The sequence below is a fragment of the Petaurus breviceps genome, unplaced genomic scaffold, assembly GCF_028583685.1.
Source record: "Petaurus breviceps papuanus isolate PSGF00001 unplaced genomic scaffold, PetGlider_PUasm1.0 173, whole genome shotgun sequence".
Lineage (NCBI taxonomy): Eukaryota > Metazoa > Chordata > Mammalia > Diprotodontia > Petauridae > Petaurus > Petaurus breviceps.
In genome coordinates, this window is record NW_027185759.1 from 15892886 (window position 1) to 15914321 (window position 21436).

A 21436-nucleotide genomic window follows, 5' to 3' on the forward strand; every position below is an offset into this window, starting at 1 on the left:
CTTCCCTCCCTCCCCCCTTCTCTTCTTTCCCTCCCTCCCTCTCTCCTTCCCTCCTCCTTCCCTTCTCCCTCCCTCCTTCTCTCCCTTCCTCCCCCCACTCTCCCTTCCTCCCCCCACTCTCCCTCTCTCCCTTCTTCCCGCCCTCTTTCCCCTCCCACATCCCCTCCCTCCCTCTTTCCCTCCCACATCCCCTCCCTCCCTCTCTCCCTTCTTCCCTCTTTTCCTCCCTTCTCCCTCCTTTCCTCCCTTCTCCCTCCCTCTCTCCCTCCCTCCTCCTTCCCTTCTTCCCTCCCCCCCACTCTCCTTCCTCCTTCTCTCCTTTCTTCCCTCCCTTCCTTCCTCTCCCTTCTTCCCTCCCTTCCTTCCTCTCCCTTCTTCCCTCCCTTCCTCCCTTCCTTCCTGCAAGAAAAGGAGATTGGGAATCAGGCTTCAAGCTCAAGCCCTGTTCTTGCCAGTTAGCATTCACGTGACCACAAGCAAGTTCCTGAACTTCTCTGTGTTTCAGTTACCTCATCTATGAAATAAAGGGGGTAGGCTGGACCTCTCATTCCTCTTGTAGATCCAAATGTAAAATCCTCTGACTTCTAGCTTCATGCTGTAATGGGAGGTTCAGGAGAGGTGGGCGTGTCGTGGCATTGGCTTCTGTGACCCCCGGCTGGCCTCTGCACACCCGAGGCCTTGGTCCTTGGCAGTGTGAGCAGCCTGGGTGGAGGGATCCTTGTCCCTGTGGAGGCCAAGCAGGGCTGCTTGCTACGTCCACAGAACAGCGGGAAGGAGCCACTCTGCCAGTACTCACAATGGGAAGAGAGCCGGCAGGGGGTGGTCACCGTGCTGCCTTTCAGATGTTTGCATGGGATGTCTTTCCAGGCTTCTCTGCACACTTAGACTCCCAGACAAACTGGCCAAACCGCTGCTCCGCTCCCACCTCCCTGTCTTTTCAGAGCTCTTCTAGTTGGCCTTCTCTGCCTGGAAGCCTTCCCTCTAGTATGTCTCTGATGGACCTGTCATTGCCCTCTCCTGGTTCTCCTCCTGGCTCCATGGCCATCTAGGCCATGCCCACTTCCTGCTGGTGTCCCCCAGGCTCTGTGCTAGGCCCTCTCTTTTTCTCTTTTCCTCCCTCCTATTTCACTTGGTCATCTTGTTGGCTTCCCATGGTGTCAATGATATTCTCCGAAGATTCTTCTCATCCAGCCCTGGCCTCTCTGCTAACCTCTGGTCTTATGTCTCTGTAATTCCGAAGTCTTGTATCTGACAGTTGCCTTTCAGACATCTCCAACTGTATGTCATGTCCAAAACTGAACTCGTGATTTTCCCTGACAGTCCTCTACTCTCCATGGAGGGCACCCCGTCCTCCCAGTCACAAGGCCCACAGACCAGGTCTCTTCATTGACAGCTTACTCTTACCCATCCCCCTTAGCCAGTCAGTGATGGAATCTCGCTTCCATCTCTCCTCTGACACCCCCACCTCCACCCTCATCTCCTCTCACCTGGACTATTTCAATAGCTTGGAGGTGGAGGAGGGTGGGGGTAGGGGTTCTGCCTGCCTTGAGACTCACGCCTCTGTCTTCCCCTAGGTGGCCCGTATTGTTCTTCCTAAAGAGCTAGTCTGATAATGGCACACTTACTTAGTAAACTCCAGGGGTTCCCTGTTACTGCCAGGGTCAGACAGAAGTCTGAAGGGTCTGAAGCCCTTCTCACCTTCACAGTATTCTGTGTGAAGTGCTGATCCCCTCCAGGCTCTCCTCCATCCAGTGACTCGCCTCTCCTTGCTGTTTCTTGCATAAGACCCTCTCCTTTCCCAACTCAGCATTTTCTCTGTCTCTAATTAATGCCTGAAGCCTTTTCCCTCCTCATCTCTGCTCCCTGGCTCCCATGGCTTCCTCAAAGCCTCAGCTGAAGCCTTTCTTAACCTCTGTAACCTCCATGCTTTCTCTCCGAAATGATGGGTTATAGTGGAGTTATAGAAGCCTTAGCACAAGAAGCTTTGCAGGTTGTTTCCCCCAGTAGGTCGTGACCTCTTCCAGAGCAGGGCCTGTTTGGGCCTTTCTTGCTTTCCCTAGCACTGGGCACAGTGCTAATTGACTGATTGGTTATGACTTGGCTTTTTACCGATTGTCTCTTCTCCATAAACTCCCTGGCCCAGGGCTCAGCACCTTGATTGTTGAAAGCACTTGAATGTGGTTGGACTGGATTAAGTCACTCTAAAGAGGTGACAGGCATTTTATTACCATGGCATTTTAATTTGTATGTTTCCCTTGCCATCCACCTTGTCCTCAAATTTAGAGGGAAATTGTAAGGGAAAAAAGAGTCTTTTCAAACATGAATAATTTTTTAATAGCTTGCAATATTATTTCTATGAAGGTATAGCAAATGAATCTAAAAAATTGTACGGAGTACAGTTCCACCCTGAGGTCGGCCTTACAGAGAATGGGAAAGTGATCCTGAAGAACTTCCTGTACGATATTGCTGGTTGCAGTGGGACCTTCACCGTGCAGAACCGGGAGCTCAAGTGCATTGAAGAGGTCAAGGAGCAAGTGGGAACTTCCAAGGTTCTGGTGAGCAGCTCAGGGTGGGCAGGCCATCAGTTGGCTTCAGGCCTTTTCTCTTTCTAGTCAGATTCCACAAAATGGGTTATTTGCGTACAACACAATCACCCCTACTTAGTCTTTGCTGTTTAGCTGAGTTCCAAACTTTTTTCTTGTGCTTTTTATCTATCAGTCATAACTTTCTTTTGAGCACACGCCTTATAAATTTGGGTATTTGCTTATATAGAACTTAAATTCCCATATGATTACACTAATCATTATGTAGCTTGGACAATTTACACAGAAAATAGAAATTTCAAAAAGGTGAGATAAAAAAACGGTGCTGTTTGAGCCTAGAGGCAGTAGGGAACCAGAAGAGTTAATTGAGTTAACAAATGTTGTGGTCAGACCTAGGCTAAGGGAAATCTGTTCCTTTGGGCAGCTGTGGAGGGTGAGTTGGGAGGCAGGGAGACCTGACTATACTAGTCCAGGTGAGAGGTGCGAGCCCTGGGGCAGCGTCTGCCCACAGAGATGGCAGGATGGTCATTCAGTAGAGATGTGGGCCGAGGCAGAGAGTTGCCACTAAGGTACTGTGGACTGCAAACAGGCCGCTGCAAGGATGGCAGTGCCCTCAATAGAAAGAGGCTAGTTTGAGGAGAAGGGATGGCTCGCAGTCTTCCTCACCAAAAACAAGGGAAGCAGGGAAACAGCTCATCTACTGCCTTCTGCCTTGGGGTGCTGAGCCTCAGGGCCAGTGATGGGGGCCAGAGAGCCTCTCCAGATGGGGGAGCTGCGGGGCCTGGATTGGACAGGTTGGGCTAGTTCTATTGAAGAGAATTCCATGATTCTCTGAGTGAGAGGGGAGCCTTCTTTCCATCCTCTGACTGATCATATCCCTGTGGGTTGAACATGGGCTCCCTCTTTAGAGATGGCAGGTCTGCAGGAGCTGCTTCTTGGAGCTGTTTCAGAGTGTTCTCATGAGTCAGTGGTGATTGTGGAGGAGGCGAGTGCGAGTGTGGCTCACCTTGGTGCTTGTACCCTTGAGCCAGCTCCATTTTTCCCACTCTCATGTCCTTCCTCGGTAGGTTTTGCTCAGTGGTGGCGTCGACTCAACGGTCTGCACGGCTCTGTTGAATCGGGCTTTGGACCAAGATCAGATCATTGCTGTGCACATCGATAATGGCTTCATGAGGAAGAGGGAGAGCCAGTCTGTGGAGGAAGCTCTCAAGAAGCTTGGAATCCAGGTCAAAGGTAGGGCAGCGGTGGGCCGCCATCCTGGCATCCGCTAAGGCCTGCTGAGCATGCTCCCTGGCTTCCGCTAAGGCCCAGCAGCAAGTCCTTTCCCAGCCTCTCTCTGTTCTAGCGCCTTCACTCTGTAAATTATTTCCTGTCTATCTTGTATGTAGCTTGTTTGTACATAGTTGTTTGCCTGTTGCTTCCCCATGAGATTGTGGGCTACTTGAGGGCGGGCGCTGTCTTTTGCCTCTTTTTGTGTCCCCTATACCTAGCACAGTGCCTGGCATATAGTAGGCCCTTAATAAATGTTAATTGATTGATTGTAGGATTTTAAAATCCATTTCTTGTTTCTTTTTTTTTTTTGTCTTTAGATAATTTTTATTAATTGTTTAGTTTACAAGATTCAATTCATTTCTTGTTTCTTAATATAGCATCTTAAACAAACTCATAATCATTTTGATATAGGAGATTACTGTTATTGATGATGGTCTTTGAGCTCATCCTTTTAACATCAGCCCTAGGGATAGTTTTCTTTTCTTTTTGGCAGGGGGAGGGCTGGACAGTTGGGGTTAAGTGACTTGCTCAGGGTCACGCGGCTAGTAAGTGTTTGAGGCTGGATTTGAACTCAGGTCCTCCTGAGTCCAGGGCGCCACCCAGCCGTCCCAGGATAGTTTTCAAAGACATTAGTTAGGCAAGAATTCTCATTAAGCCAACAAATTTGTATTTATTCAGCTGGAGGTTACAGTGTCACATTTGTCTTGCCTTCTTACTTATCCTCATCATTTGTAACTCTGTAATTTCTCTATTTGTTTTTCCCTTTCCTACTGGTCCCATATTAGGACAGGAGAACCCAAGGATTTCCTTGTTCCACATTCCTCTGAATCACAAAGGTGGTAGAAGGCAGGGTGGCCATACTTCCACTGCAGTCCTTAGATATTTACGGTCTCTGGTGTGGAGGCCCTTGACTTTTCATAATGGTAGTTTCCAAACAAAGTGTGTTTGCTCCTCAGTCAGCTGGGATGGGTGGACAGTGGCCCAGCGTGAGCAGATGGGATCTGGGCGTCAGTGCTCAGGAAGCTGCTGTTGTGGTGCTTGGTGCTGGTGACACTGGTGTCAGCGCAGCAGCTTGTGTGTGCTGTTCTCTCATGGGTGACGTGAACCTGTGTGAGTGAAGGGGGAGGATCAGAGGAGGTTTACACACACACATACACGTATATATGCATATAAAGCTCCTTTCAAACCTTGAAGTGCTGTAGGAATGAATGAATGAATGAATGAGTGGGTGAATGAATTCAGTGCAAAGTAGACCCTGCTCCATACAAACTCCCAGCCCAGTGGGGGAGACAACAGCCGGGGAAGTCCCCTGGAAAAGTCCCACGGTCCTTGGGGGCGGGGGAGCCACCACTCAGTTAATGAAGGGATTCTGAGAGGAGAGAATGAAGGAGGAGTTCATCTTGAGCAGCAGGTTTCAGCCCATATGAAGGTGGAAGTAGGAGGGGGTGTGACGTGTGAGGAGTGGCAAGAAGTCTCTTTGGCTGGACTGCAGAATACAGGATGGAGAGTAACAGAATGGGCAGGACTGGGGCGAGCTGTAGCCTGGACTCAGGCCCCCTTCTCTGTGCCTGCACATGTGCTGTCACACAGAGCAGAAGGGATCATGCCAGTGCCTGTCTGCTGCCTGTTTGTGCTCTCCCTCGGCCTAGCACAGCAGCCCTGCCTCCTCTCCTCAGTTGGCTCTCTGTTCCTTCTGCTCTTCAGGGTTCCCACGTCAGCTGAAGCCATCACTGCTTACCAAGGCAGCAGAAGCCATTTGTCATGAGTCCCTCCACATCACAAAACCCCTTGGCATCAAATTGAATTCTCTCCTCCTCTACTCGAGTCAGTGATGAAGCCATAACCCTTCTCACCAAGGCCAACCCTTCTGTGTGCTCTGGGTCCTGGCGCTTCCCATCTTCTGCTCCTCTGGCCTCGTGTCCCCAGTGTCCCCCCTTTCAGCCTTTACTTGTCTGCTGCCTACAAAGCTTCCTGAGTGTCCTTCAGCTTTAAAAACAGTGCCATAACCCTCTCCCCACATGCTGCCATCTCCTTCAGCACCCTCTTTCACAGATAGACGTTTAGAAAAAGGTGCCTCTATTTCCCTCTTCTCTCACTGGTCTCTGAAGTTTGCCTTCTGACCTCATTGCTCAACCAAGAGTGTTCTTTCCAAGGTTACCACTGATCTCCCAGTGGCCCCTTCTGCTGGCCCTTTCTTACCCCATCCTTTCTGACCTCACAGAAGCCCCTTGAACCCCGATTTCCCTGTTTTCCAAACAACTAAAAGTGATCTGCTTTCCCTGACTCATGGGGCACATTTGAGAACTCTCTTCAGTGGGGTGGCTTGCAGTTCACTCATCCTTTTTCATTCTTTGTGATCTTTTTATTCACCTCTTCCCATAACTTCTCCATAGAGGATCACAGGAGGAGGGAAGGCAGAAACTCTTTGAAAAGTTAGAAGTGCTGTAGAGTGCAAGGTTGTTAGGCTTTGAAGGGTGTGGTAGTGTTTCTATGAGAATGTGTCCCATAGATCACTTTTAGGACCTGAGACCTGGTTACACACTCAATAGGTGTTCAGGAAATAGCCTCGTTAACTCCTCTGCCTTACTTGTCCTGATAGGTTTTTTATGCTTGTGGCTAAGTCTTTTATCTGAATGGTGTCTTTGAAAAACTGTTGAGTGTTTAGCAGCATCAGTTCCTAACAGCAGAACATGATCTCTTTAAACTATAGTGCATTGAATGGTTATAGTTTTAAATCTATATATGTATATGTATTCTTCCATATGAAAGCTTCTTTTAAGAGTTGATTCTCCTTCCCCCTTCAGAGTGGAAATTATGACACAAAATAATATCACTTTTAGAAATTGTTATGAGATTTGATACTTTTTGTCAAAAAGGTCAGTATGAATGTTTCTTGCTTTCCTGGGAAAAGACCAGTATGTTATAACGGATAAAGCAAGTAAATGATAATGTATTTTGGGGGGAGCAAAGATGAGCAAAGCTATTATTTCCATTACCAAAATCAGCATGTAGCAAGAAAGGTGGCAGGTCCACCTTTGATCTCTCATCAGGAGCCCAGATTCTGTGTTCTCTCTTATCATAAGCTGTTTGGTTTCAGAAACAACTGCAGTCTGGCCATTTTAAAAGAGGAGATACTGTGAATTCTAAACTTTGATAATATTTAGTCACTTAAGGCAAACGACTTTGTAGGAACACTGCCTGTCACTGCTGACTCCTTGCCACACCACTGAGTTTATCTTGGGAAAATCCTTTCTTCCTGTAGTTGCCAATTGAAGCCATCCTTGGTGGCCCCACTTCAGTTCCGGGTGTCCCCTGCAGCCTGCAGTGCGTTCTGGTAGTGCTCATTCTGGGTCTCCCTGCCCCATTGTAGCAGGCTCTTCCTTTCTTGTGTCTCTGCTCCACCTAGACAGCTATATCAGGAACCTTGGAGAGCAGGGATAGCTCTTTCAGCTCATTTTTGTATTCCACAGAAGCCCTAGCTCAGAGCCTCTTCCATAGGCCCAATCAAGAAAAATCTTTTGACAAAACAATTAAATGCAATGGGAATGATGGCAGCTGGCTTTTGTGCGCGGTGTTCACTGAGTGCCAGCCACTGAGCTAAGTGCTTTCTAGGTATTATCTTACTTGATCCTCACAGCAACCCTAGTGCTATCATTGTTCCCATTTTACACTTGAGGAGACTGAGGCAGAAAATGCTGAGTGATTTGTGCAGGGTCGCACAGCTGGCAAGTGTCTGGGATCAGGTCTGAACTCAGATCTGCCTTCCTCCAGGCCTAACACTCAGGTGAGAAGTAAGAGTCAGTTCATGAAATCAGTATTTCAGGTCTGAGTGGGTAACCTGGAAAAGGAGTGCCTTGGATGGATTCGTGATGTTCTCTGGGCACCTGGCAGCTCAGCACTGCCTTGGATCCTTGATCACCTCTGTAGTTCTTCTGGCTATGCCAGGTCCTGGATTCTAGATAGAGACATGAGGTGAAACTTTTACTTTTCTGGAGCTGGGCTAAGGGGGTTGCCCTGGAATCCTTACAGAAAGCCTCACTGTCCTTTGTTCTTGAGAGCAAATGAGACTTATAAATTGCTTTAAGTGAACACCAGCAGTTCAGGAAAATGTGAAAGACCCTAAGAGTCTGGGAGGACGGCTTTTTCAGCCTTTGATGGTTCTTTTGAAAAAGCATGTGTTTGTCCCACAGTGGTAAATGCCGCTCATTCTTTCTACAACGGCACAACAACTTTACCGATATCTGAAGAAGACAGGACTCCCCGAAAAAGGATCAGTAAGACATTGAACATGACTACAAGTCCTGAGGAAAAAAGAAAGATCATTGGAGACACCTTTGTTAAGGTACTTTTCTAATTACTTCTAAAGTGATTGTCGTACGTGGATTGTTGTACTTGAGAACTGATGTTCCTGTAGTGTTTCTCAGTGACTCTCTGGGGAAGCTGCTACTTTAAAGTATTATCACCCCATTGGAAACTGCAGCTTAGGGAGATCACTCGCTTGCTTAGAGGTACCATTGTCCAGAAGTGAGCTGGCCTGCTGTGATGGCAGGAAGGGAGGCTGGACAGCCCTTGGTGATAGTGGGGACAGCCTGCACATGGGGCTGGACTTGGTGTCCCTCAGGACCCTTCCACCTCTTAGATTTGGGGGTTATCTGAGAGGCAAGTCACCAGTCGGCTGGGCCTCAGTTTCCTCCTGTACAGTGAGGGATTGGATTGTGATTGTTGAGCTCTCATTTACTTTCTGAATCTAGGATTCTGAATATTCAGCACTCAGTCACAGTATAAGTAGATTGCATCATCTAGTTTTTCTAACACAACTCTGAAAAGAGTGCTTCTTAGTGAACTTTTTTTCTGTCCTTGTTATGAAGACAGAAGTTGCTCGATTTTTCAAGTAAGTTGGTAAATAACCCCCTAATCTTTCATACCTGCTTACTGAGTTTAATATTAGCTCATAGCAGTTGTGATCGAAATGACAAATTTAAGAAAAACTGATAAGAGTTAGTTAAGAGTCAGTCTTCATGATTTTTGGATATTAATGCTTCACTTAATGACAGGTGGTCTTGGGAATTCATGCTGTGGGTAGTTGAGTTTCCCTCTATCTCTGAAAGGGAAGACTTCAGCTGTATCCCCTAGGCCTACTAGTCGTGCTTGAAGTCCAAGTTATGCTTGCCTGACTCGTGGGCTCTGATACCATCGATTTATCTTGGTATATTTTTTCTCCCTGGATGGGAATATGAGGGCTTTATAAGAAAAACACCTGCTGAATTCAGAGAGCTGCCTTGGAATGAGAGACGGAGAGATAAATATTGTATGAGAGGTTGAGCACTGAGCAGAGCCTGTCAGCAGGCAGACTGGATGGCCACAAGGTGATCAGAGTGGAGGGAAGCAGCTGTTGGGCTGTGACTGTGGCTAGTAGGGCCCTCCCTCTCTGTCTCTGGCTGCTGTGATGAGGGACAGAAAAACTGACTAGCATGTGAAGAGTCACAGCCTTCGAGGCTGCCCAGGCTGCAGTCAGTCAGTCAGCATTGTGGCTCCTACGGGCCAGGCACTGTGTAAGCACGCTTCAGCTCAGTTCTGAGTTAGTAGGTGTACCTTGCACGGTGGTCAGGGAGCTCCTTCTGAGCAGTGTGCCTGCAAAGCTGATGGGGCAAGCCCACTGCCTGCTTGCCTGCTTTCCTGCCTGAGGTGTGGGGGACGGTAGAGAAGGGGGAGGAATCTTGCTTGGTGAAGCATTTGTCAGCGTTCTTAATTCTGCAGGGTTTGGTGTCGTGGTGTGATAGTGGGAAGAATGAGTGGTTTGGGGACTTTAGTGGGAAAGAAGAAAGCTTCTCTTTGGTAGTCAGATGGGACAGATGGGCCTGGCACTGTGCTACTCTTCCGTGTGGAGTAAGATAAACTGGGGGCACCTGTAACAGAAGGAACCTCCATCTGCTGGAGCCTTGTGTCTGTCTTTTTTGGTCACAGATTGCTAACGAAGTAATTGGAGAGATGAACCTGAAACCAGAGGAGGTTTTCCTTGCCCAGGGAACGCTAAGGCCTGATCTAATTGAAAGTGCATCCCTTGTTGCTAGTGGCAAAGCCGAAGTCATCAAAACTCATCACAATGATACAGAGCTCATCAGGAAACTGAGGGAGGAGGTAAGCAGGCGAGACCAGTCTGTCTGACATGCGGGAGGCAGACCTTCTGACTGCCTCTGTTCAGAAGGGGGGTCACAGATGCCCAGGGTATAAACTTATCCCCCCGCTTGGGAAAAGCTACCCTGTTGTGAGGGGGTCAAACTGTGCTAGCTTCACCTGGGAGATGCTGGACTGTCAAATACCAGGTGCCATGGGGTGAGAAAGAGCCCTGGACTGAGAGGCAGAAGGCCTGAGCTCAGGCCTCAGCTCTGCCCCTTAGTGTAGTGACTGTGACTTTATGTAGGAGGTTGAATTAGGTCATTTCTAAGACCCCTTTCAGTTCTAACATATGATCCTATTATTTTAGGCAACACTTGCTAATGAAAAGACTACTTTGGATGCAAAAAAAAAAAAAAGTCTGTCCTTTTAAAAATTCAGTTTAATTTTATTTTTAGTTCCATTTTCCTCTCCCCCACCCATTGAGGAAGCAAGAAAAACAAAACCCTTTACAGATGTGTATAATGAAACAAAGCAAATTCCCACATTTACTTTGTCCCCCAAAATGCTTCAGTTAGCACCCTTGAGTCCATTCATCCTTTCTGTCTGGAGATGTAGGTGGCATGTTTTATCATGAATCCTTTGGAATCGTGGTTGATTATTTTGTTGATCAAAGTTCTTAAATCTTTCATAGTTGTTTGTCTTTATGATAGTGTTTGTCTAAATTGTTCTCCTGGTTCTGCTCACTGCACTTTGCATCAGTTCATACAGGTCTTCCCAGAAGGGGCGGCCAGGTGGCTCAGTGAGTAAGAGCACCTGTTCCAGTGTCGGGATGACCTGGAGATCGAATCCCGGGCTCAGACACTCAGCACCACACCCAGAAATAACTGGCTGTGTATAACTCTGAGCAAGTTACTTAACCCCGATTGCTTTAAAAAAAAAAAGTCTTTCCAGGGTTCTCTGAAAGCATCCACTTCATCATTTCTTACAACACAGTAGTATTTCATCATATTCATATGCCATAACTTGTTCAGCCATTCCTAAATTGATGGGTATCCTCTCATTTTCCAGTTCTTTGCTACCGTAAAAAGAGCTGCCAAATACTCTTATACATATGAGAAATATTTTTGTACATATATGTATAATTTTTGTGCAGATATGGGTACTTTGTTTCTTTCTTTGCTTTCTTTTGAGTATAGACCTACTAGTGTTATCACTGGATCGGAGGGTATGCACAATTTAAGAGTTTTTTTGGCCTAAGTCCAAATTGCTTTCCTGAAAGGTTGGACCAGTTCACAGATCTACCAGCAATGCATTGGTGTATCTGTTTTCCCATAGCCTCTCTGGCATTTGTCATTTTCCTGTTTTGTCAACTTTGCCAGTCTCTAGTCTAGTTTTAATTGGAGTTAATCAGAGTTGTTTTAATTTTTCATTTCTCTCATTAGTGATTTAGAGCATCTTTTCATGTAGCTATTGATAGCCTGGCTTTCTTCCTCTGAAAACTGTGTATTTGTATCCTTTGTCCATTTATCAGTTGGGAAATAACTCAAATTCAAACTTATAAATTTGGTTGAACTTCTTTCTTGATACACTGCCCAGGACCTTTCTTCCTGTCTCCTCAGTATACTTTGAATTTGTGACTAGGAACTGGGTAGTAGGCACCAAATCTGCCAGTTGGCATCTGTTCTGCACACAGTGCCTGGTATGGATTTGGGACCTCCTCTCCCTGGGAGCTGGTATGCTTCTGGCCAGCCCCTATGCCCAATCTCTGTGGAACTCTAAATTTCCCAACCTATGTTGACCTTGGACTAGAAAAACAACTCATTGACTTTTTCTTGGATTTCCCCATCAAAATTTGGTCTGGTGTGTTTCCTAGATCTGTCTTGAGTAATTCATGCAGAGGGGAAACTTGCTATGACTGCCAGCTTGGATCTCTTATTTATGATGTCAACCTATATGTCTAAATTAATGTGCTCATTTTGGAGTTGCTTTGGTGTGCTCTGTGAGATGCTGGTCTGTGCCCAGTTTCTGCCTGGTTAGCCAGTTTTCCAGCTTTCAACGTGGTTTTTGTTGAATAGTGAGTTCTTTCCCCAATAGCCATAGTCTTTGGGTTTCTCATGCTAGTTTGAAGTGCTCATACGCTTCCATATAGCGTGTACCTAGTCTTTTCTGATTAACCTTTCTGTTTCTTACCCAGTACCAGATTGTTCCAATGATTATGGCTTTGCAGGTTAGTCTGAGAGCCATGCTATCACTCCACCCTTCCTTCCCACCTTTTTTCATTGATTCTCTTGATATTCTTGACCTTTTGTTTCTCCAGCTGGATTTTATTGTATTTCTTAGCTCTATGAAGTAGTCCTTTGGCAGTTTGATTGGATGGTACTGAATAAACACATCCGGACAGCATCACTCTTTTATTATATTGGCTTGGCCTACCCCCCAGTGAACACTTCTCTACTTATTTAGATTCATCTTGATTTCTGTAGAGAGTGTTTTGTGATTGTTTTGTATAGTTCTTGTGTGTATCTTGGCAGACAGACTCCCGAGTATCTTATACAATGTGGAGCTATTTTAAATGGAAATTCTCTTTCACATTTTTCTTGGAAATCTGTCAATGCTGAGGATTTGTGCAGGCATCTTACAGTTTGGGTGAAGTTCTTCTTTGAGTAATCCATCATATCATCTGCAAAAATGGATCATTTTGTTTCTTAGTACATACTTGTTCTTTCAAATTCTTTTTAATGTCTTATTTCTGTAGGTAGCATTTCTTAGCACTACATTGAACAGTAATGGTGATAATGGACATCTTTACCCTTGATTTTTTTCTTTTTGAAAGACCTTTAGCTTACCCTAGTTAAATGTAATATTGATCCTTGGTTTTAGATAGATCTTTACTACTTGTCATTTTAAGAAAAAATTATTTTGCTTTCTAGTGCTTTTGACAGTGTTATCTTGTAATTTTTTGGCATCTATTGATTTCATCACATGATTTTTATCATTTTTATTAATATGGTCAATTACCTTTATAGTATTACTAATATTGAGCCAGTCTTACACTCCTGGTATAAATCTAGCTTGGTCATAGTTTATCTTTGTGACATTTTGCTGTAATATCTTGCTAATATTTTAAAAGTTTGTATCAATATTCCTTACAGTTATTATTCTATAACTTGCATTCTTTGTTTTGACTTTCCTAGTTTAGGTATCAAGACCATATTTGAGTCATAGAAGGAATTTGATAGGACCCCTTCTATTTCTATTTTTTCTGTTTATATAGAATTGGGATTGTTTTTTTATATGTTGGTAGAATTCATTTGTAAATTCATATGGTCCTTGGATTTTGTTTTTATTTTTTTTCTTTGAGAGATCATTAATGATTTGTTTCAATTTCTTTTTCTCAGATAAGGCTAAGTACTTTATTTCCTGTTTTGTTAATTTGAGCAACTTATATTTTTGTTATTAATTTCATTTAGATCAGCAGTTTTATTGGCATATAATTTGATAGCATAGTTCCTATATTTTTTATTTCTTCATTGGTTGTGAATTCACCTTTTTCATTTGTGATATGGGTAATTTGGTTTTTTTCTTCCTCTTTATGATTCAGTTCAGCTAATGGCTTATCTTTTTTATTGGCTTTTATTTTCTCAACTTGCTCTGTTTTATTGATTAATTGGTGGGGAGGGGTTTGGTTGCTCTCCCCCTAACCCCCCACGCCCGCAATTTTTAAACTCTCCCATGATTTGTAAGATTTCTACTTTGACCTTTAATTTAGGCATTTTACATTTTTTGGCCTTTTAGCTTTTTTAGTTGCTTGCTTCATGCTTCTGCTTCCTCTTTTTAATTGATGGAAATGTTTAGAGATACAAGATTTCTCCTAAGTCCTACTTTGATACACTGTCTCATTCTTGTCCTTATCTAAATTACTGTTTCTATCCTTTCTATGATGGGTGTGTCAAAACCCACTCATTCTTTAGAATTAAATTATTTAGTTTGCAATTTTTAATCTTTGCTTCAAAGGCCCTTTAATGAAGGTAATTTTTAGTGTATTGTGGTTGGTAAAAGACACATTGAATAATTCTGCTTTTCTGTATCTAAGATTTTTTTTTTTATTTTTGGAGGGCATTTAGGTTTAAGTAAGTTGCCCAAGGTCACACGGCTAGGTTTTTTGTTTGTGTTAAGTGTCTGAGGTCGGATCCGAACTCAGGTCCTCCTGACTCCAGGACCAGTGCTCTATTCACTGTGCTACCTAACTGCCTGTCTTTTAATATTTTAGTATTTCTAGATAAGTGTCTAGGCTCCCTTTTTGGTAATGGATTTCAGGTAGTTCAATGATTCTTAAATTATGTTTGTGTAGGCCCTCATTCATTCCCTCACACCTGAGCTACTGTAATAGCTTTCTGGTGGGTTGGTCTACCCCAAGTATTTTCCCTCTCAAGTCCATCTGAGATTCAGAGGCCAAAGTGATTTTCCTAAAACACAAATCTGACCATGTCACCCCCTTACTCAGGGGGGGTGACTTATTGCTTCCAGGATCAAAAACAAAGTTCTCTTTGGTGTTCAAAGACCTTCATAACCTACCCTTCCACCCGTTGCTCAGCACTGCTTCCCCCCCCACTCCCTATACACTTCCAGGCTTCTTTCACTTTATTCCTGGACATGTACTCTTCAGTTTGGTAACATTGACCCCCTGGCTGCTCCCTAAATAAGACCCTCTCTCTCAGCTCTGGGCATTTTCTCTGACTTGTCCCTCTCTCTCCTTGTCTCTGCCTTTTGGCTTTCATGACTTCCTTCAAGTCTATCCCACCTCCTACAAAAAGCTTTTTGCATCCTTCTTACCTCTCTTGATTCTTTCAGACTTAATCCTGTGTTTAACTTGCTTCTTATGTGTTTGTTTTCTGGTTTCCTCCCTCCATTAGATGGAGAAACTGGGATGTCTTTTGCCTCTTACCATATCCACAGCACTTAGCTAGGTGCCTGGCACATAGGTGCTTAATAAATGTTCATTGACTGAGGTGATATCTCCTCAGTCTCTTTTTCAGGTCAGTTTTTGCTATGAGATGCCTCACATTTCCTTCCATTTTTGTGTTTTTATTATTTATTTTTAATATTTTTTTATTTCTTATGGAGTCATTTCTAATTTTCAGGAAGTTATTTTCTTGGGTGAGGTTTTGTATATTTTTCTAAGCTATTTTTTCTATAGCTCTTGTTTCTTTTTTAGTTTTTCCCTCTGCCACTCCTGTTTGGTTTTCAAAATCAGCTTTTTAGCTCCTTTTTTTAACTCTTGCTTTAACTCTTCCAGGAATTCTTGTTGGTCTTGTGTCCAACCTTCATTTTTCTTTAAACTACTGCTTTCAGATGTATTAGAGTCATTTTCTTTGTTTGGGCTTGTGTCTTGAACTAATGTCACCATAATGGCTCTTTGACTTGAACTTGTCAGTAGTGTTGGGTTCTTTTTGTGGGAGGGGGAGGTGTCTGGCCTGACCCTTTGCTCTCTTGCATCTTTCTGCTGCTTTCACAGCTCAGGTTTGGGGCTTGTATACTTTTAGTTAGTGTGGTGACCTGGGGTGAAGTCTGCTCACTGCCTTCCAGGTGTGATCTCTGCAAATTCCTAGATCAAAGCTGGGTCTTTTACCTTGTTCTTGGGTGGGAGTTTCATAGATGGCTGCTGGACTGTGTCAGTGTTAGCCCTCTGGGAGTGTCTCCAGGGTCAGAGCAACTGAATCGTGGACTCATCTTTGGTCCCAGGATTCCAGTCCACAGTTGTAGCTGCTTTGCTCCTGGGGTGACAGCTACACAGCTAGGGCTTGCTGGCAGTCACCCTTCTTCCCCACCCCTGTATACAGATCCCTCACCACACTGCCACCTGGAATGGAAGCACCCTGTGCTAGTTAGGGATCCCTGAAGTCTCTTCTGGCCTGAGGGCTTCCTGCTCTGGTGTCCATTTTCAGCTCTTTTAGCATCCCAAGGTCATGTCACGCTCACATGTGGCATGCTCCTTGTCCCCACTTCTACAGACCATTCTGTCTCCCTCAGTAGTTCTGGACTGGAAGAGTAACTCGCTGACATTTTCCTTTCATTTCCCGTCAGAATTTGGTCTGGGGTGTTTTCTAGATCTCTGTGGAGAAGGTCTGGTGGTAGAGTTAGACTGTATTTCTTCTTGCTTCTCGGCCATCTTTACTCCACAGATGGGTTGTTTTTGTACCTAAATAAGCCTGTAGTTTCATCTCAAAAGGTGTTTGTTGTGAGGGTATAAACTTGACCTGAATTGTCAAACCTTGACTATTGGTTGACTGTTTTTAGCACCTGAGAGTTGAGCTCTGTGTCTCTGGAGGTCAGAGGCTGTTTCTTTTCTCTCTTTGTTCCAGCCTGTTGCCTGATGCAATTTTATATACCATGAGAACTAGACCAATGTCTTGTTTCCAAAATGGGAAATAAATCACTCAGACATCCAAAAAGATCCCCTTAATTCTTTACAACTAAAGGGAAAAGACTGGCTTTAAAGGTTGTAAATTACATTAATATACCATAGTAACACTTTTATCACACCCTTGTATTGGGTTTGTTTTAAATAGAATTTTTTGTATTTTCAGAGAGAGGTGGAACATTCAGACCTGACATTTTGCACTGAAGGTGCTGGAATGGCGCTAAGTGTTGGCATAGATCATGAAAATCAGCTTTTAAAATCAACACGAGCTGCTTTTAAAAAGGCAGTTTGTTTGAGGCAGCTTTGCCTTGAGAGGCCCCACCTCTCCTCCATGCGGCCTCTGTGGCCCCGGCCAAGTTGCTGAGCGTCTCAGGCTGGCAGGCAGCTTGAGGGTGTCCATGGCCTAGTAGCTGCTGATCTGCATTGGTAGGGAGAGTTACCTCACTGGTGATGTGTTTCATTAATATATTAATGCAGTCTCCTCCCAACTTCTCCTTCCCTTCCCCCACCCTCCATTCCCTTCTCCTCCAGTAAATGAAAGAAAACCTTTTTTGGCACAGATCTCCTCCTAGCATCCGGCTCTCATCACTTCAGTGGCATTATCCCCTTGGAGTAAAATCCAGACTCCTGGCTGACCTGATCTTCCCATTGCCACCCTCCGTATAGACTGGACTACCACCACACCCCTGCTGTTGCTTCCTACCTCCGGGACTATTCTCGGGCTCCAACGCTGCCTCTCCCTCCCTTCTTGGCCTTCCCTGATGTTATTTTACTTCCTCCTACCTCATGCATTGCTCTCAGAAGTCAGGGTGGCATTGGGCTCAGGCAGACCCACAGCCTCCATGTCGCCCTACATGTGTCACTGAGCTCCTCTCAGTTTTCTCCTTTGTAAAATGGTTATAATAATGGGACCCAGTTCACTGGCTTATGAGGTGAGTGAGGTGATGTATTTTGAAAAGTGGGAAATGCCATGGGATGGTGAGCCCAGGGCTCTCCTCCACTGAGGGCCTCTGCCCTTCTTGTGTTGTGCCATGCAGCACTGTCGTGGCTTGTGTTCCCTCTGCTCAGATTAAGTTTCAAGGGGGCACGTATTGATCACCTTCCCCAGTGCCTTGAATAGAGAAGCAGCTTCAGAAGGAGCTGGTTTTTGATGGAATACTTGTTATGCCCATCCTGGGCAGGTACTTCAGAACATTCTTTTTTCCTTTAAAAACAGCAACCCGCAAAACCTAAACTCTTTTCTTAAAAGCAGAAGTAGATAGAAATAGCCACCTCTCATCTGCCTCAGGGCACATCTTTATTGACTGCATTATGTGACCAACGATGGTTTTTGGAGTCTGGCATGCCAGGTGCCTTATGCGTTCTGGAACCTCAGCAGATATGTGTTATGTTGAAAAACTGTGTTTTCTTTTTAGGGAAAGGTCATAGAACCTCTGAAAGACTTCCATAAAGATGAAGTGAGAATTTTAGGCAGAGAACTTGGTCTCCCTGAAGAGCTGGTCTCTAGACATCCATTCCCAGGTAAAGAATGTATTTAGGTCTGGCGTAATTTGTATGAGATGTTTGTGTCCCATAACAAGGCAGGCCCAGAAGGATGTGGAGTTTTTTGTCCATTGGCCCAAGTCTTCAGTGCAAGGGAGGGGCAGAGATGGAGGGTCAGAGCCCCTGTGCCTGTGTCCTCTCCTAGCTGCGACCTAGAGCCTGGCTGGACCTGATTCCTGTGTAGCTCAAGGCAATGGAACTCTCCTTCCTAGGTCACGCAAGTATAGTTGTGGGGAAAATCTTTCAGTGTCTTCTTTTTGTGCACTAACTGTATAGTCAAAGACCTTTATTACTGAATTGGAAAGTGCCTGTAACAACCTGAGTATAGATCCTGCAGGTTTGCAGACCTGTTTCCCCACAACGCCCAGTGAGGTTGATGGTGCATTACGCTCATTTTACTCATGAGCAAACTGAGGCCCTTAGTGGTCACCCCGGTTTGTGGTGGGCTACTAACCCCTGTCCCAGACTCCACATCCATCACTAGGCCTATTCACCCCAGTCCACTGCCTTTCAGTGTCTGTATGGCCACTCTAGTGGCCAGAAGAAATGTAAATGATTGTGTAGTAGATCTTTCTCCTTACAGTAGTGCTCAGCCCTGGCTGGGTTGGGAAAGAGCTGATTCAGGGTTTTTCAGGTGCTACTTTAGATGCAAATCCCCAGGTGGCCAGGAGAGGGCTGTTCCTGATTTCAGGACATTGTCTTCATTTCCTTCCAGAAAGCATCAGCACTTGAAGTGTCTGCACAGGGGAACATTCTTTCCCCTAAGTCCTGTGGTTTGCTGCTCTCATAGTCGGCAGATTGAATTACGTGATTAAGTGAATGAGCATGCCTTTAGAACAGCCTTTAAGTCCAGGGATTTGTAATGTGGCCTTTTATACCGTCCAGGTGCAGATGAGCTGATGAGAAAGCTGAGGTGTGAGCAGCTGCTTGGCCTTGATGTTGGGTGATTCTCTTTATTTGATGTTTGAATTGTTCCTTTTCCTCTGGTCTTTAGGTCCAGGTCTGGCAATAAGAGTGATATGTGCTGAAGAGCCTTATGTCTGTAAAGACTTTCCTGAAACCAACAACATTTTGAAAATAGTGGCTGACTTTTCTGCAAGTGTTAAAAAGGTAATAATATCTGTGCACAATTTATACGTGTTCATAGTGTTAAAGGAAGAAGCTAGTGATTACAATAGATGATAAAATTTTTAGTTTGATCTTTTAAAATTAAACTTAATCACTTACAAACTCGTATGCCATTAATTTGGAATTTCTAATAATTTTAAGTGTTCAGAGACATATCTCTTTAACTCTGATTGAAAAAAAATTGTTTTGGAACATAGCATTGGACATAGATAGGAAGATCTGTGTTCAGGGAGTTGGAGTGCTGAAACTGTGCCAGTGGCTTGTGAAGGTTTCCCAAGACTGTTCATCAGGAGTATTGTCATCTGATTGCTGTGGCTGCATGGGCAGGGGCTGGGGCCGGAGGCCCTGGTTCTGGCTCTGGACCTGCCACCTGTACCTTCAAGTCACTGCATCCCCCTGCAGAAGAATAGCCTGTTTTCTTTTGTAAAACAAGGGGCTGCACTAACATTTCTTAGTCTGCTTCTTTATCATTGAATTCATCATTTTTCATGAGTTTAAATTCTTGTTGATCTGCAAACATTCTTAGCCAAGTCCTGAAGTCCAAAAGGCAGTTTGTCAGATTGGGAAAGACCCTGGGATCAGTCACAAAATGTGGGGGTTCCCCTGCCCCAGCATGTAGCAAAGGGCCTTTTGCTGCCTCATGCCTGATGCAGAAATGCATGCAGCATGTTGAAGCAGAGGGCAGTTATTTCACTATACAGGCAGATCTGTGTGACTTTGGTGTCTTGTGGAGTGTAATAAAAATGAAGCAGACAGCATAGACCCCCAGAATGAGGAGAAGGTTTTCTTTCTGATCCCTTAGAACTTTATACCGTCTTTCTAGACTTGAATATGACCTGGGCTTTGCTCTCCTTGTACAGTCACCTCAGACCACATGACCACCTCACTGCTGTGCCTGTGGGGCCCTCTGTCACTTATCTCCAGGGAAGCCTTGGTGGGGCCTGGCCCTGCCTGCCTGCCCAGCATTCACTACTCTGCCTCCCTCACTGCTGGTGCCCAGTGCCAGGGCCTTCCTGACAGGCTGACTTTGTAGCGGTGTGTTCCTAACTCGGTGGGGCCATGGTGTTAGCTCCCCATTGTTGCCTTTTTATCCCCAGCACCTGGCACTGAGTGGGAATGGTGTCAATGCTTATAGGTGAATGACAGCTGGAAATCTATGGCAGTTAGATCTGTGGAATCCATCCTGCTCTAAGGGACAAATGAGATGTAGTCTTTTATTACAAATAGTGGGCTTCTCACTTCAAGAGAGCTGATAGACCTCAAGCCTTTTGTCTTTCTCCCTTGTGCTCAGCCCCACACGCTGTTACAGAGAGTCAAAGCTTGTACGACAGAGGAGGACCAGGAGAAGCTCATGCAGATTACCAGCCTACACTCACTGAGCGCCTTCTTGCTGCCAATTAAAACCGTAGGGGTGCAGGTGAGTGCCCCCACCTTGAGGCTGCTCTGTCCGGACTTGGACGTCTGTGAGTTTGCTAGATGTGGTAAGAGCCAACCAGGCATCTGGAGAAGAGGCAGACACCTCATTTGGAGTTGCTGGAAGATAATTTAGGAAAAAATTAAGTACTTGGGTTGAGATTTCCTTGGCCTTGGCCTTGTGTCTTCTTGAGAGTCGAAGGTTTGAGGTCAGGTCTTTTGCAAGTCCAGTTTCGAAATGCTTTCCAATTTAGTGCATCACTGGTTTGATCCCAGATGAATGCTGTGCTAGGCATTTTCTTTGAGAATAGAGGGAGATTTCTTGTGATAGCATTTTAACTAAAAAGAATTTAAGCTTGCAATGTTTGCATGGCCTTTTAAATTCCCTTAGGCTAAAAAATGGATGCCAAATCAATATCTGTTTTACCATAAATGAATCACCTTGTTGGGGGGATTTTTAAAAATGGTTTTTCCTCCCTGAATACATGTTAAGTCTGCTGATTAGTATGGAAGGATGACCCTTCATTCAATTACCTTTTAATTGATTTGGGAATATTTGAGATTTTGAAAAGCAGTTCTGGGACTATGTTAATTATATCAGGTATAGAACACTGACTAAACCTTGACTTTAGTAAAGGACCACAGTTTTTTACCAGGCTGCTGTAGGCCTGCCGAAGAGAAATTTCCTTTTCCCCTCCCCTAATTAGGAAAGAATTAGTTGGAGCAGCACCTTGGATTCAATGCCAAAATTGACCATCATATCCTTGTGCCCCCCTGGAGAACGGCACATAGGAGCACATTCATTCCTGATCAGGTTTGTGAGGGCAGTCTGGAGGTTCTAGCCATAAGTTTAGACCTTGCAAAAGGCTTTGTCATTTTGAAGGAGAAATTCCCATTAACATGACACAGGAAAGTAAAGTTTAAAGTGACTGTTAAGGAAGACTCCTCAGTTTCATCTGTCATTAGTTATCATCAGTTTCCTTTTGGAAATTGGGGGGGA

General features: G+C 44.8%; 1 protein-coding gene across 1 annotated transcript in view; it reads left to right on the plus strand.

Annotated features, from left to right (window-relative positions):
- Positions 1–21436, plus strand: part of GMPS (guanine monophosphate synthase) — a 77112-nt gene that overhangs the window by 42564 nt on the left and 13112 nt on the right. The window contains exons 7-13 of the mRNA XM_069083439.1: positions 2362–2555; positions 3611–3776; positions 8006–8157; positions 9780–9953; positions 17769–17874; positions 18890–19005; positions 20315–20440. Coding sequence (XP_068939540.1) covers positions 2362–2555; positions 3611–3776; positions 8006–8157; positions 9780–9953; positions 17769–17874; positions 18890–19005; positions 20315–20440 — 1034 coding nt within the window. The remainder of the gene's footprint in view (positions 1–2361; positions 2556–3610; positions 3777–8005; positions 8158–9779; positions 9954–17768; positions 17875–18889; positions 19006–20314; positions 20441–21436) is intronic.